The 15916-nt window shown below is 53.4% G+C and overlaps 1 protein-coding gene across 1 annotated transcript in view; it reads left to right on the plus strand.

Moving 5' to 3' along the window:
- Nucleotides 1–15916, plus strand: part of TG (thyroglobulin) — a 244568-nt gene that overhangs the window by 130373 nt on the left and 98279 nt on the right. Inside the window, exons 39-41 of the mRNA XM_035011980.1 lie at nucleotides 3817–4036; nucleotides 5779–5872; nucleotides 8309–8468. Coding sequence (XP_034867871.1) covers nucleotides 3817–4036; nucleotides 5779–5872; nucleotides 8309–8468 — 474 coding nt within the window. The remainder of the gene's footprint in view (nucleotides 1–3816; nucleotides 4037–5778; nucleotides 5873–8308; nucleotides 8469–15916) is intronic.

Raw genomic sequence — 15916 nt, forward strand, 5'->3', positions numbered from 1 at the left:
CTTGCACAAAACCACATCATCTAGCAACCATATCACGGTCACTGTGGAGAGGAGAGCTCTCGTGGCTCAGTTTCATTTGAAAGCATTCAGTAAGGGGCGCCTGGGTGGCTCAGCTGGTTAAGCGACTGCCTTCGGCTCAGGTCATGATCCTGGAGTCCCGGGATCGAGTCCCGCTTCGGGCTCCCTGCTCGGCGGGGAGTCTGCTTCTCCCTCTGACCCTCCTCCCTCTCATACTCTCTGTCTCTAATTCTCTCTGTCTCAAATAAATAAATAAAATCTTAAAAAAAAAAAAAAGAAAGAAAGCATTCAGTAAGGTATTGCTATGTGTCAGATGTGTTAGGTGCTGGGATTCTGGGAGGAAGCCAGCAAGGGGAGAAAACATAGCAATCTAAGAAATCACAGAAGTCCATCACTAAGTGAAATAGGTAAGACCTGTATAATGGGAGACATGGGAGCTGGAGGCCGGGGGGAAGCCCTTCCCCCATTAGACATGCTCATGGCATGAAATTAATGACTTTTTAAAACGTTGCCTATTTCTGCCATCTTACCTTCTAGAGCAGAGGTTGGCTAACTTTCTCTGTAAAGGGCCAGATAAATATTTTAGGCTCTATGCATCTAACGACTCAACTCGGCCACTTTAGCAAGAAAGCAGCCACAGAAAATACAAAAAAATGGGTGTGGTTGACTTTCTTTAGAAAACCAGGCAGCAGCCAGATTTGGTCCCACCCTGCCTTAGAGTGCTGGTGATCTGCAGGCATGTCTTGATCCAGTGGTATCCTCCTCTTCTGCCCCTTTCTCCACCTCAGGCTTCAGACCATGAGCGTGCTCCCCAGACCTGGGAGTGCTTTGATTCCTGTAGGCTGTGGTCTCGGGCCTACAATCTCAAGTCTTGTCTTCTACCTGGACATTCATAGTCCTTAGTCAAGTTAGATTTCAATAGTATATTTCACCCATAGTCTAGCTAATCTGCATGGTTATCCTTTTGAGGAGGGATGCCTCGCTTTGGGGTTTAGGTCCTATAAAACAAATTAGACTGTTCATTAATTCTGTTTAACTCAAGTTCAATGTGAAAGGCTCACCTCCAGCTGAAGACGCATGGCCGTGTGTATGTCCCCAGACACTGTCTGCACCTTGAGCACACACACGGCTCTGGATAATTTTTTTCACCTAAGGAGTCCTGTGGCCTCAATATGGGGCTATTCTAGAAAGAATCCACTATTTTCTGGAAAACAGTTCAAAAGAGAGAACTGCACATCTAACATTTTCCCCATGTTGGATCTCATTCAGTCTGGGATTCATTGGGCGGCCTCTGGAGGGAGGGCTGAGTTCCACTGTCTGTGGGAAAGCTGGCTTGCATTCTCTTGAAATTCTTTAGCTTTTGTATTTTGTGTCTTTGCTCCCTCCTTCAGAGGGTGCCACGTTCACGAAACGTGGCTGTTTTCCTGAGGAGGAAAAGGCCAGCAGGGAGACAGAGTCTGAAGGTTCTGCTATATTAGCACCCGCAATCCTGAATATTTGCCTGAGGTCCTGTGATTTACCACTGAAGCAGGAAAGCTTGTGAGGAGGAGCTGTGGGCTGAGACCAGCCGTGACTGGTGACTAAGACCAGATTAGAACGTGCAACCCTTTCTTTCCACGCTGGGTTCAGACTAGCACTGCAGGGTTTTTGCAAGAGAGAGTTTTATCACTATTTCCAACTTTCCTTTCCTCCCTCCTTCCCTCCCTCCCTCCTTCCCTCCTGCTTGCTTGCTTGCTTCCTTCCTTCCTTTGTTTCTCTCTTCCTTCCTTCTTTCTTTTTCTTTCTTTCTCTTTCTTTCTTTCTTTCGTTCGTTCTTCTTTCTTTCTTCTTTCTTTCTTCCTTCCTTCCTTCCTTCCTTCCTTCCTTCCTTCCTTCCTTCCTTTCCTCTCTCCTGCTCCCTCCCACCATTCCTCCCTCCCTCCTTCCCTCCAATTCATTCATTTACTCATGTGTAGAGCCCCAGCCCCTTGCAGGCACTGGGCTCAGAGCACCACAGGCACCATGTACTTATCCCCAACATCCTTGTGTTGTAGGGGCTGCTATCATTCCTCTTTCTCAGGGGGAAATTGAGCATCAGAAGAATTAGGAAGTTTCCCCAAAGTAGCTGGTGTATATAACCTAAAACACAGGTCTGCTTCCAGAACCATGCGTCGGTTCCTCCCCACGATGCTCCTCGGTGGCCCGGGAGTCATGAACGCACACCATCCCAGGGGTTCTCAAGCCTCACACCGTTGACAGCCGGGGCAGGATGGGTCTTTGCTGTGGGGGCTGTCCTATTTATTGCAGGGTGTTTAGCAGCATCCCTGGCCTCTACTCACTGGATGTCAGTAACCAGCATCCCTCACAGACCCTGGTGACAACCGAAACGGTCTCCGGATGTTATCAAATGTCCCCTGGGGACGAAATCACCTTCAGCTGAGCCACTGCATCGTACCTAGCTTGAGGAATGGGCAGACTTCTGCCTGTCTGTCTCCTCTCCCGTGCTCCTCGTTTGTCCTCGCAGATAGAGGAGGGCGTAGACGGAGCTGCAGGCTAGCAGCGAAGCTCACAGCCAACCGCGGAGCCGAGCAAACCAAACACACCTGCAGGAAATGAAAAGCGATTTCCCCCTCTCTCCCTCTCTCTCTCACACACACAGGCAACAGGAGAGAGAGGGAGCTTGAGAGAGAGAACATCTCTTCACCAGCATTCAGTGTTTCCTTCGTGCCAGGCCCTGAGCCCTGCGGGGGAATCAGACACAGGCCGGTTCCAAGTCCCTGAAAATGGTATTGGGCATGGAGCCAGGGTCCCAACAAAAGTTGATTGACTCAATCACTGAATGGGAGAAAATGTGGTTGAGGAGATAAGAAGCTGCGGGAGAGAGGCTGATGGGAGTGCGGGGATTAGCATAACAAGGTGGGGGCTTGAGGCTTTGGAGGCCAAGCAGCAAGGGCAGGCTGGTAGGTGGCTGCAGGCTTGGACCTGACAGGCCAGATGGAATCTGGGGCCATGAAGGAGGGGGAGAGGGGGTGTTGCAGGCAGGGGCAGGGGCAGTGGCCTGGAGAGGGGCCCCGAGCTGGCCCTTGACCCGTGTGAACGGGCTGTGGTCGCCATCGGGGTCCAGAAACCCTTTGAATCCTACACCTTCAAGTCTTGGCAGCTATCCACCCTTGGACCCTCCCTCTGTTTTCTGACCACCGAAATGCAAATAAGGGCCCACAGTTTCTCCTCGGCAATTCTGAAATCCCAGAGTTCTAAAAGTTAGAAAAAAAATTTTTCTTGAGTTTGTGGCAAACTTATTTGGTGGCACCATCTGGCCTCAAGGGACTAAAGAAATCATATTCTTTGTCCATCCCTGTTAGTATGAGTGATTTATACCTTGCACCCCAGAAGTCACCGATGTGTTTGACGGTGGGGCCTGACTCCAGACCCCTCCGGGGGGATTGGCTGAGCGTTGTACTCTCTGTGTCCCTCTGTTGTTTTAAAAATCCAAGTACTTCTAAATGACAGCTCACGCCTGGCCCCCTTGTGCTGAATAAGGGGTTGCAGGGCTGAGTTAGGCTCTGCGTAGCCTCTGGGTGGGAAGAATCATAGAGAAGGGTTCGGTGTCATGCTCTGCAGACATTCAGTGCCTGGTAAACATCAGCTGTATTTGCTATTATTATTACTATTATTTTTTCACATTGAAAAGTAACCTGGCTAGGCTCGGACTACTGGGGTCTGAATGAACTACTGGCATTTTTAAAGTGTGAAAAGCAGTGTTTTGTTTGAATAGAGCACCCACTGTTGTCTCTTCCCCTCACACCCCCCTCCCCACAGACATCCCTCTGCTCAGCTTTGGGACACCAGCACCTTCTGTGACCATTGCCCCCCACGGCCAGCTGCTGGGCAGGTCCCAGGCCATCCAGGTGGGCACTTCGTGGAAGCAAGTGGATCAGTTCCTGGGAGTTCCGTATGCCGCCCCGCCCCTGGCAGAGAGCCGCTTCCAGGCACCCGAGCCCTTGAACTGGACAGGGTCCTGGGACGCCACCAAGCCACGGTGAGGATCTAGTGGGACACCTCTTGGTGAATGCCCAGGGAATGCCTCTCCCATTCAAATCCATCTGAGTGAGACTTGGCAGCAGAGCAGTGCATTCCAGTTGGAGAGGTGAATGGGGGTGGGCAGTAATCAAGAGGGCATTAAGTGCTCTTACAGATAAACCCTCAAATATCATTATCTTGCTCCTGCAAAGTACATGTGGTGATGGAGGGGCCGGCATGTTCTGCTCCCTGCAGTGATTCAGGGACCCAGGCTGTGGAGGCTCTGCCTTCCTCAGCATGAACATTCCTTGACTTTGCATCCAGGGAAGAGAGGCTTTGGAAGGGTCTTCATGGGAGATTTCCATGGGCCAGGGCTGCAGGGGGCTGGGGTGCATCGGTGACCTGCGCCAGTTTGGCGGTAGCTGGAAAGCAGCCTCCTGGCCGCAGCTGAGTTCAGTGGGGCTGAGAAATCCACTCCAGGGATGGAGAAGCACATGAGCTCCTGAAAAACATTTTATTTATTTATTTTAAAAAGATTTTATTTATTTATTTGAGAGAGAGAGCAGGGGGAGGGGCAGAGGGAGAGGGAGAAGCAGGCTCCCCACTGAGCAGGGAGCCCGATTCTGGGCTCATCCCAGGACCCTGAGATCATGACCTGAGCCGAAGGCAGACGCTTAACGACTGAGCCACCCAGGCGCCCATGAAAGACATTATTTTAAAAGGACTTTTTCCCCAGTAGGAACAATATGAAAAAGAGTTTTAAAAAAGGGAAAAAAAATTCAATCCTCTCTTCCTCCCTCATCAACCATGTTCAGTCTCACCTGTCCCCTCCCATACATACAGCACTTTAACCAGTTGACACGTTGGAGATGTTGTCGTTTTTCTCACCAGCTTGTGTTCAGAGCACCCATGAAAAGAGCACCGTTCTCCTGTCTCTGCTCCCCACCTTCCCACAGACCCCTGTAGCCCTGTCCTGAGGCCGCTACACCTGTGCTGTCCCTTGTCACCCATGCCTGGCTGGTGGGGAGGTCCCCAGGCCAGGGCCAGAAAGAGTGAAGGGCTGGGAACTCTTGAATGCTCCAGGCAAGGACATTGAGGGCTTGAACTTGGACCATGGTGGCAAGGTGTGGACAGCCACGGTGGTAAGTCTCCACCATGGAGACGCAAAAGGAATAAACGTGCACTAATCTGAGTGCTTCCCCATGTCAGCGTGGAGCCACGTGAAGGGGAGGCTGGCCTTCTCAGAGTCCAGCACAAAGGACGTTGGGGGATGCGTGAAATCACCTGTGGGGCGGGTCCCATCAGGCTGCCGTTGGGCGTATCCCAGACAAGGTCTCCGCTCTCGTGCCCCAGGGTTGCTCAGCCTGGCATGCTTGGACCCTGCCCTGATGCAGAAAGCAGCTCAGGCTCCACATCCGGCCACAGGTCTGCACACTTGCAGCAAGGAAGGGCCAAGGGCGCGAGCAACACCCACGTCCCCCATCTCTATCTTGGGCATCCTTTCTGCGAGTTGGCAGCTTGTCCCTTGAGGTGTTCCTCCGCAACCCACGGCAGAGAGAGTGGTGGGCATCCTGCCGTTTCCTCCCTGTGCTTGTCACTCCCTTTTTCCATGTCCCGAAGCTGCCTAATTGCTGCAGAGCTGGTAGCCATCGGGGCTTCGGACAGGGCGGTGGGTTCTGGCCGATGGTGGTGGGCAAGGAAGGAAGATGAGGCATGTATTGCTGCTTGTCTACCTGGAAGTCATGCTGTCCGCATCCCCAGGGCCAGCTGCTGGCAGCCAGGCACCACGGCGCCCGTGTCTCCCGGAGTCAGTGAAGACTGCTTGTATCTTAACATGTTTGTGCCTCAGAACGTGGTGAGTTCTGAAGCCCTTGATTGTCTGCCCTGAAAACTGCCCCATTAGACACCCTCTGTCCCCACAGCTGCCAGAATCATCCACCCCTCCCCTCCGTGGCCTGCTCAGGTTCTGCGCCCCCAGCACTGTCCTTGGCGGTACTTGGCTTCCTGAAAGCCTGTGTGGCCAAGAGGAAGCAGAGGGCCCTCCTGGTGCCCACCCGGCCTCACCTGTTCCTGCCCACATCCTCAGGCCACCCCCATGGCAAATGGGGCACGGTTGTCCCAGTTCAGTTCCTAAAGGGCCTGTGTTGGGGGACACTGCTCTGGGTGGGACAGAGAGGTGACTAAAACAGAGTTGTTGCCCTCAGGATTTACATTTTAGTGGGCAGGGCAGAAACAGATACGCACGTGAGTATTGAACAACGGTGGTGTTGATGAGACTCTGAGGAGAAATACAGAGGAAGGGACACAGTGACGGGAGGTGTTGGGTGGCAGTCAGGGGGTGCTGCCTGAGCGGCGTGGCGGGGAGGGAGGTGTGAGCCAGGCAGTGGGGGGGGGGGGGTCAGCGATGTAGGGTCTCTGAGAGGGTGAGAGAACCACAGGGAGGAGAGGACAGAGCCTGACTGTGGCTCATCTGCCAAGGAGAAAACCAACCAGCTGCTGTCCTTGGAAGACCCGAGGAGCGACCCCTAGGGGTGTTTCCGCGTGGAGTCTTGTTTGGGGCAGTTCTGCAGGGTGAGGTTTGGGGCTGTGACCCAGACAGGATTATGCCCTGTTTGGGAGCCCAGATCTGCCTAAGTAGCAGCCATGAGCCTGATACTCCATGTTTGAGTTTCCTATTTGTGGGGAAGGATCAGAGGGCACAAAATAAAAAGCCACTGATGAGTTTTAGGAAATGTGAGTTTCTGGGGATGCCAACCTGGTGTTGATAGATGCCATGGTACCCCAGACCATGCCACAGCTTCCTGGTCCCTGGTCTACTAGCAGCGAGAGTCCACTGCACTTTAGATGTGTGACCTCAGCAGGCTGGTCTGACTGAGCTTTGTCATGAGGCCCCCCAGATGTGAAAGCTCTCATAGATTGTGTTACTATGAGCAGGGAGACCAGGTGAGGGAGACAATGGGTCCCCTCTGCCCAGCACTGGTCACCCCTTCCTTGTGATGCTGGATTAAGATCTGGCTCCCAACGAGTCTGCCACTGACCACTGCCTCACTGGTCTAGAGAAGGTAACCATGTTCTATGTGCTTCAGTTACTGGTTCTGAAAGTGGGAGAGAAATAGCATCCTGGCTCATAAAGTTCGTGCAGGAATTAAATAAAACACTGCATGGAGACTAATGAGTCGATAGGTGACCAATGGGGGACATTGGAAATGACCGTGAGTGGGACAGAGACCACACGTAAAGGAATGAGGGTCATTCCACCTGGAAGTGACTGCAGACCTGGAGCCCATCGCTTGGGGCTATGTAGTCCCCAACACCCCAGTTCCGGCCCCTAGTTTATTCTGGAAGACTGTTTGTATCCTCCTTGGTGAGTCCTTTCAGTTTGGCCATGCTGCCTGAAACCCATCCTGGTAATAGAGAGCTACTCGTCACTCACCTGAAAGATGCAGTGTCACGGACAGAAGAGCCCAGGAGAGTGTGCTGGGAGGGGGCTGAGGTTGGAATTCTGGGTCAGCCCCTTCCTCTCTGTACATGTTTTAAAAAGTCACTTCACCACCCTGAGCCTGTGTTCACACCTGCAAAATGGAAGTGCTTTCAGTCATTAGAGCCATCTCTCTATGGGGCAGAGCTGGGGTGTTAGAAGACTGCTTAGCTCCAAGCGATGGGCTGCAGGTCTGCAGTGGGCTGCCTTTTCTGCCCCCTGCTCACTTTGCAATGTGAGCAAAGCATCCACTTTTCATGACCCCCAGCTTCCTTATCTGTGACACCAGGCTTATTAGCATGCTAGGGCTACTCTGATAGAGCACCACTGACCAGGAGGCGTAAACAACAGAAAGGCATTTTTTCAACATTCTGAAGGCCAGATGTCTAAGATCCAGGTGTCAGTGGGGTTGGTTCCTTTGGAGGCTACTCTCTGTGGCCCACGGATGGTCATCTCCTCCTCCCTCTGTGTCCACATGGTATCCCTCTGTGTGTGTCTCCATCCAAATTTCCCCTTCTTCTGAGGATACCAGTCATATGGGATGAGGGCCCACTAGCTTAATCACTTCCGTATAGGACCCTCTCCAAATATGGTAACATTCTGAGGTCATAGAGTTAGGGATTCAACCCCAGAATTTTAGGGGGACACAGTTCAGCCTGTGACATGGGACTAAGCGTGCTATGTGATGGAGTTGACAGGAAGAGTCGTGGGTAGACTCAGAATCTGGCACCTTCTTGGGAAAGGTGTCCTCAGCAAGCTCTGGTGGGTGAGAATGGGCCAACCTATAGCCTCATATTTCTCCACTCCCCACAGGCCCCCAACGCGTCTGTGCTGGTGTTCTTCCACAACACCATGGAGGGGAGGGGGACTGATGGACAGCTGGCCATTGACGGCTCCTTCCTGGCTGCTATTGGCAACCTCATTGTGGTCACTGCTGGCTACCGAGTGGGTGTCTTCGGCTTTCTGAGTTCTGGTAAGTCGCTGGCATGGCTGGGGATTGCCGATCCCCTGAGCTGAGGGCCACTCTGTGTGTTCAACCCCTTCTTCCCAAAGCCCCATCCCTTCATGGCCCCCCAGCTCTCCTCCAGCCCAGCTGAGCACTCGGGAATGTCCCACACACCTATGAGACCCTCCAGCGATCCTGACGCCCATACATGAGAGTAATAGTTGCCATTGGTTGATCATACTAGGTGCTGAAGCTATTCTAAGTACATTATGTGTTGTATCGTGTGTGTGTGTGTGTATTTTGAGGCCCCAGAAGGTTAGACACTGCTAACATCAATAGTTAGGAAAGAGCAGAGCCAGGATTCACCACAGGGGTTGACTTGCTCTAGAGAACGATAGGAATGGATTATAGTCCTGGGCCCACAGGGACGCCATTTGACTCCACATAAGGGCTGCATCAGTGATGTTTCCTGTTTCCTGTTTCCTCTTTAATGCTGGCCTTGGTTGTGAACACTGGCCTGTCCCCTATCCAGTCATAGAACTGTTTATCACCCTGATTCCATCCTCCACCTTCCCCACCAGCACCCATGGAGGACAGCCCCATCGTCCTCCACGTCCATCTTTTCCTCCATGTCCAGCTCCCCCAGTGGTGGGGCACTTGTCAAACAGCCGTGGCCGGGGGTAGACACACAGGTCTGGGAATCTGAAGAACCAAGGGCCAGCTCTGCCATTCATTGTCCGTGTGACCCTGGCTAAAACTCTTCATTTCTGAGTCTCAGTATTCTCCTCTGTAAAATGGGAATAATTTTACCCAACATTCGCAGTTACATGAGGCTCTAGTGAGGTTGTACATGTGAAAGGGCTTTAGAAAATACAGTGGGCCCTCCAGGGAGGCACTGAACTTCATCTCTGCTCTCTAAGGATCTCATTTAAGACCCAAATGCCTTTCTTGCTAAGTCAGGATGGGCAGGTGGAACGTAGCATGGTGAGAATGATGGAGTTATCTAGAATGTGGATGAGTGGGTAGGCATCCAGCATGGGCAGAAACTCTGGAGGGCTGGGTGCACCCCGTGGCATGAACCCTTGAGTACCATGAAGAAGATTCTGGGCCTGCACAACAACCACAAAGTGGGCACCAAATTAAGGCAAAATATGATCAGATGCCAATGAGGGAAATGTGGATGATCAACAGATTTCAGATTTTTCCTTCAGAGGGAGCAGGGTCAGCTGTCAGAGCACTAAAAACTCTGCCTGGGTTTTCTTTCCTCTTTTCAAACACACGACTGATGATTTGATAAGTCCGTAGCTCCCATCTCTGAAGAGGCGGGTGAAATTCAAACCTTGTCCTGTTGAACGTGGTCAAGTGGAGCTTTCCACAGACATGGCCGACTCCTTGGCTCTGAGCCTTTCCAGACAGAGGAGAGCGAATTTCCATATGTTACCCATGCCTGATGGTTTCATGGCATGTAATCTTACTGAGAATTTTTGTGCTTCTGGGAAGGCAAACTCATTCCTGCTGCTGGTGGAGGCGAAGGAAATTTCCAGAACACCCAGCCCTTCCCATTCCCGACCTGGAATGCTGCCTGTTCATTGTGCTTAAAGCAAAACTGTTAGCGAGAGGGGAGGAAAGTTACACTCGGGGGTGCCGGCCTCTACCAGACATTTCTCCTGGATCGCCTCCTCTCATTCCCACGCAGCTCTGTGAGGCCAGCACCGAGTGGCCATTTGGCAGATGACTCAGCGAGGCCCGGGGGTCGAGGAGCTCCATGCCCCACAGTTAGGAGTGCCCTCGGGGCGTTGAATCCTATTGGTCAAACAGCAAGGAGAAATATCCTGTGGCTCACTCCCTCGGAGGTTTAGAAATGCCCTTTGGATTCCCTGTTCTTCTGTGTACACAGCAGGATGGGTCTTTTATGTCCATTGAACCACAGACGGTTCTTCTTTGCTTTATTTACTAGACTTCCTAGCCTCCCCCGCATTCCTGGGCCTTTGCCTGCCTTAATTGAGCCTCCCTGCAGCTCCACCAGGAGAGGGGAGCCATGCATCCGTAGAGAAACTGAGACACAGAAGCACTAGGATGCGAACACAGCCTTCCTGACCACAGACAGCCACAGCGCGTCCCCCGCAAGGCTCTGCGGTGAAGCAGCTGCTATGCAGGGGCCTCGGGGGCCCGCAGCCCCGGGGGATGCTCAGGAAGGGGAAGGGAACGGGTGTGTGAGTCTGGGAACCCCCCAATAAATTTGTGACGCAAGCACACCACCCCCTTTACCACTTAAAAAACAGTTAATAGATTTTACCCCATAGAGTGGTTTTAAGTTTACAGAACAACCGAGCAGAAAGCACAAAGAGTTCCCATAGACGCTCCCCCGCCTCAGTTTCCCCCACTGTCGACACCGTGCATTGGTGGGGCACCTCTGTTAGAATCGATGAGGCAACACGGATAGGTTAGTATCGACTCAAGTCCACAGTTTACACTAGGGCTCACTCTTTGTGTCATACTCTCTATGGGTTCGATAAATGTCGGACACGTGTCCACCATCATGGGTCACACAGTAAAATCGTTTCACTGCCCTAAGGCGTCTCTGTACCGCCCCTGTTCGTCTCGCGCCTTTTCCACTTTCAATACTTGGACGCTGCCGTTCCGAACACGGGTCTGGAAAGAGACCGGCTACTCTGAGTGCCGGCCGGAGCCCGGGGTCCTGCGCGGCACGCAGGCTTTGCATCCGCCCAGAACGGGGTCTGAGAGCAGCTCGGCGGCGCTGTGGGTCCGAGGGGCTCCGAGCAGCTCCTTCCCTCTGCCTCCACTCCCACGCTGCCCATCTCTCAGATGACGCTGAGACCCAAGGGGGGACGACAGGGTAACGCGTGGAAGGCGGACACCTGGGACCTTGCCCGGCACCCGGCAGGGGCTCACAGGTGTTAATGCCCCTTTTCTTTCCCTGGACGGGGCTCCTTCCAGGCAGGGCCAGGTTGCGGTCATGCCCCAGCCCTGCGTGTGGCCAGCAGCTGGCCCAGAGGTGCCCCTGGACAGTGGCGGCAGCAACGGCCCCGGGCATGGACTGAGTCCGGCCGTGCGGTCCCTGCCCGTGTTCTCCCGTGATCAGTGTGTGTGGCATCCACTGTTGTAGCCCGCAGTGAATGTGGTCCTCCGAGAGCTCCAGACTCCAGGGGTACTTTTTTTTTTTGAAAGATTTTATTTATTTACTTGACAGAGAGAGAGAGAGCACACAAGCAGGGGGAGTGGCAGGCAGAGGGAGAGGGAGAAGCAGACTCCCTGCTGAGCAAGGAGCCCCATGTGGGACTCGATCCCAGGACCCCGGGATCATGACCTGAGCTGAAGGCAGACACTTAACCAACTGAGCCACCCAGGCGCCCCTCCAGAGGCACTTTTCAAAAAGCAGTGGGGGGAGGATGAAAAGAGAAGCTCATGCCAGGCCTGTGGCCGACGAGACAAGCTCGTGTTCTCTGTGAGAGGAGACGGCCAAACCCAACGGTACTTCAAGGAGGCCCTGGTTCCCGGCGAACCGAGCAGTTGGAAAGGAAGTGAAGGGGTTGGAGGTGGGCCAGGGGGGAGGCCATTTCCCCAGCCTGGATCCTGCCAGGGGGCAGACCCCAGGGGGCCCAGGGCACAGTGACAGTCCTCGCTTGGCAAAGCAGTGCAGTGAGGGGAACAGGGGCACTGGGGCGGGGGGGGGGCAGGCTCAGAGGAGTGGGTGGGTCAGCCTGCAGGCCCGCTGTGGGTGTGGGGACGGAGGAGGTGTGCTTTGGCCAGGGAGTCAGACAGAAGGCCGGGCATGGTACCATGACCATTACCTCATCGTCCCCAGGGCCTCCTGAGAGGGTCTGCTCCCCTCCAGCCAGAAGAACAGGCACAGAGTCCTGTCTCTGTGGCTGCCCCTCCATAAGTCCGCTACAAAAGCCAAGGCACACCCCACAAAGAGCATCTGGGAGATACTGCGGGGACCTAAATCTGTTTCATTTTAGTCAAGAAAAACTAGACAATTTTTATAGTGCTTTATGCCGGGCACTGTTCTGGTTCCTTTACGATTATTAACCAATTCAGTCATCCTAACAACCTGAAGAGGTAAGAATGGTTATTACTTCCGTTTTACGGACAGAGAAAATCAAGTCGCACTAGGTAACTTGTCCAGGGCCCCACAGTGTTAGTAGGTGGTGGGGCTGGGGCTGCGCCCAGCTGGTCTGGCTCCATAACCTGTGTGCTTGGCCACCTCACCTGCTGCCTCTAGTCGACGGCCATCAGCGAGACCGGGTGAGGGCCCACTGTGAGCCCAGAATTGCACCAAGGAGCTTTAGAGGGAGAGTTGAAGACACCACGTGAGCAAGCGAGAACCAGTTAGGGAATGAGGGAACAGTTGGATATGGCTGCGGTGGCTCTGACCAGTGGAGGTGGTAGGGCAGAGCAGGGCAGCTGGGGTAGGTGGACAGGGGTGGACACCTGCTCACATCTGTCTCCCTACTGGACTCTACGTGCAGCCAGCAGGGAGCCCCTCTCCAGTGCCATGCCAGGGGCGCAGCCCAGCTCACGTGTGTGGCAGGACGGGTCCAGGAGGACACCGAGGAGGCCACAGCAGGATGGCAGGATGAACGTGGCTATGGTGGCTGGGCGAGGGCCAGTGTTGGAAAATGAAGGGAACCCAGGCTGCTTGGATGGGCCGAGGCCATTCGTAGAGGATCGCAAAAGCCAGGAAGACATTTAGACTTGACTCTCCGCAGGAACGGGGGAGATAGGAGTGCTTTTGAGCAGAGAAAGTTCCATAAATGGAGCACTTAGATTTTTTTTTTAATGAAAATAACACAATGCCTTGCACATCATAGATTTTCCAACAAGTGTTGAATTGGATTGAGTGTTGGGACAGAGAGTTCCGAGTGTGCATTGGGATCTAAGTCCTGACTTTCTCTTATATTTGTTTCTCGTGCTGAAACAAACATTTCCTCTTGAGTGTCAAGTTCCTCCTCAGTGAAGGAAGGGGTTGGAACAGACTCCCCGAAAGCCGCTGGTTCGCTGCCCCTGTGCACACGGCTGAGGCTGTGTGAGGGCCAGGGCCGTGCCTGTCTTGCTTGCCATGGAACCAGGTTCCCTGCTTGGCACCAGGCAAAACCCCATCCAGACTTGTCTGAAGAGCAGCCCTTGAAGGGCCCTCTCCTCTGACTTCCTGGGGGTCTGTAGACCCCACAACATCAGTACTGTACTTGGGAAGCTGATCTATGGGAAGTCAGAGGCAGGGACAGTCGCCCCCAACCCTCCTATATTGTCACTGGAAATGCAGGCTGCGCATGTCACTTCCAGGACGTACAGGACCATGTCCCACCCAGGTGGCACCCAGCTTTCCTGCCCTGCCCAAGACCTCAGAAACCATGCATTCATCCTAACAGGCAGAACAGAAGTGCAATCCAGAAACGACCATGGTGAGGATTGTGCTAATGTCTTCACCAAACCCAGAACACAAAATGCACTTGAAGAAATTCTGAGAGTCTCACCAGCTGGGAGAATAATTTGTACTGTTACGTCCTCTGAGCGGGCGTTCCCGTCAACTTGGTGAAGGCCAGGTTGGGGAATCGGGACGCAAGATTTTCCTATGTTTCTGTTTGGGAATATGGAGTCTCGTTGATAGTTTCTCACTGCATACTGAATCCTATTAATCGTAACTATGGTCATTCATTCACCTGACATTGACTAAGGACCTGCTATGTGCCACTGGTTTCGGTGGGGCCTGGGCTAGCAAGGAAGGCGACACCAAGCGTGACAAATACCCTGAAAGGGGAACCTTGCTTACCTCAGGGCTGCCTCTGAATTAACCCATAGCTAAAACTTGAAGGACCACTGGGCCGGAGGAGGAAGAGGAGGAAGGCCAGGGCGAGGAGGAGGTCTCTGGGCAGAGGAGGTCACATGTGCCAAGCACAGGCCTGGAAGAGGGTGGACCGTGTGTTTGAGCTACTGATGAGAAGCCAGGAGGCTGCAGCATCGGGACAGGCAGGAGACAAAGGGAAATAGGGCCCAAGAGACAGCCGCCCTGGTCCCATGGGTTTTGAATATACTGGGAGAACTGAGATCAGGTCCTAGTGGGATGAGATGGGAGATTTTAGATAGGCTAAGGCAGGGTGTGTGTGTGTGTTGGGCTGTGTGTATATGAGAGAGACATGATCAGAATTATGCATTTCAAAGACCACTCAGCAGGGCGCCTGGGTGACTCAGTCGGTTAAGCGTCTGCTTCAGCTCAGGTCATGATCCCGGGGTCCTGGGATCGAGCCCCGCATCAGGCTCCCTGCTCAGCGGCGAGTCTGCTTCTCCCTCTCCCTCTGCTCCTCCCCCTGCGCGTGCTCTCTCTCTCTCTCAAATAAATAAAATCTAATAAAAAATAAAAAGATAAATAAAAGGGCCACTCAGCCCTCCCTAAAAAAATTAAAAAATAAAAGACCACTCAGGATGTGGCATGGAGGATTCATTGGAGGGAGAGATGTGTGGATACAGGAGGCCAGTGAGAAGCACTAAGGAGCTCAGTGGGGAGAGAGCCCAGAGCACCTGGGGAAGAGAAGTTGGAGATAGAGCATAGAAGGTGTCGGAGAGGACTCTGAGGCTGTGCAGGAGCAGATCGGGGGTGGGGGGGGTGGGGGGGTGCTGCATTAGAAGGAGAATATAAGAAATCCTGCAAAGGCTGCTGGCTGCATGCTCAGGGGGCTTGGAGTCGATTCCCTTTGGGACTCAATGCTTTTGAAGTGCCTTCAGCGAGGTAGCCTCCTGGAGACATGAGGGGCTGGCGCTGGGAGAGCGTTCTGTGCCCCTGACACTCCCGAGTCAGCAGCATGTGGGTGGTGGTTGAAGGCATGGGAGCTGTTGGAGTTTCCTGGGGCAAAGTGGGTGAGTCTCAGCTTGAACCAGAACAAGCTGGGTATTTCAGGGTGGTTAGCCGTGTAAATGGACAAGAAGGATCCACTGGATTCAGAGGATGGCCAGAAGGCATGAGCACGTAGTGTCCCAAACGCCGACGAGGGCATATTTTTGCTGTACTATATGTACAGTGTGTGTGTGTGTGTGTGTGTCTGAATCACTTCGTTAAGAAAACAGTGCTGAGCTTTCGATAAATATTTCCTTAATTCTATGAAAAAAGAATAGATCAACTCAGCTGAATGCTATGGAAGGTCAAGGGAGAAGAGGCAGTGGGAACTGATGGAGAGCCTCAGCCATGCCTGGTCCTGGTCAGGGAGGAAGAGGCGTGGAGAGCCACCACAGCGGACCAACATGTGGGGTGCCCCGCTGTGTGCCAAGCTGGGTGGTGGGATGACGCACACCGCCTCTGATTGGAGCGGCCGCGCTAGCGAGTGCCCTCGCCTCTGGTGGGAAAGCTGCAGCCCAGAGAAATGCAATGACAAGGGCAGGGTCTCCTACCCAGCAACGGCTGGATGGGTCTGGTTCTGAAGCCCATGCTGTTCTCGCTGTCCAGACCTGCACAGACAGGA

The sequence above is a fragment of the Mirounga leonina genome, unplaced genomic scaffold (assembly GCF_011800145.1).
Source record: "Mirounga leonina isolate KUSES-001 unplaced genomic scaffold, KU_Mleo_1.0 Mir_165, whole genome shotgun sequence".
Taxonomy (NCBI): Eukaryota; Metazoa; Chordata; class Mammalia; order Carnivora; family Phocidae; genus Mirounga; species Mirounga leonina.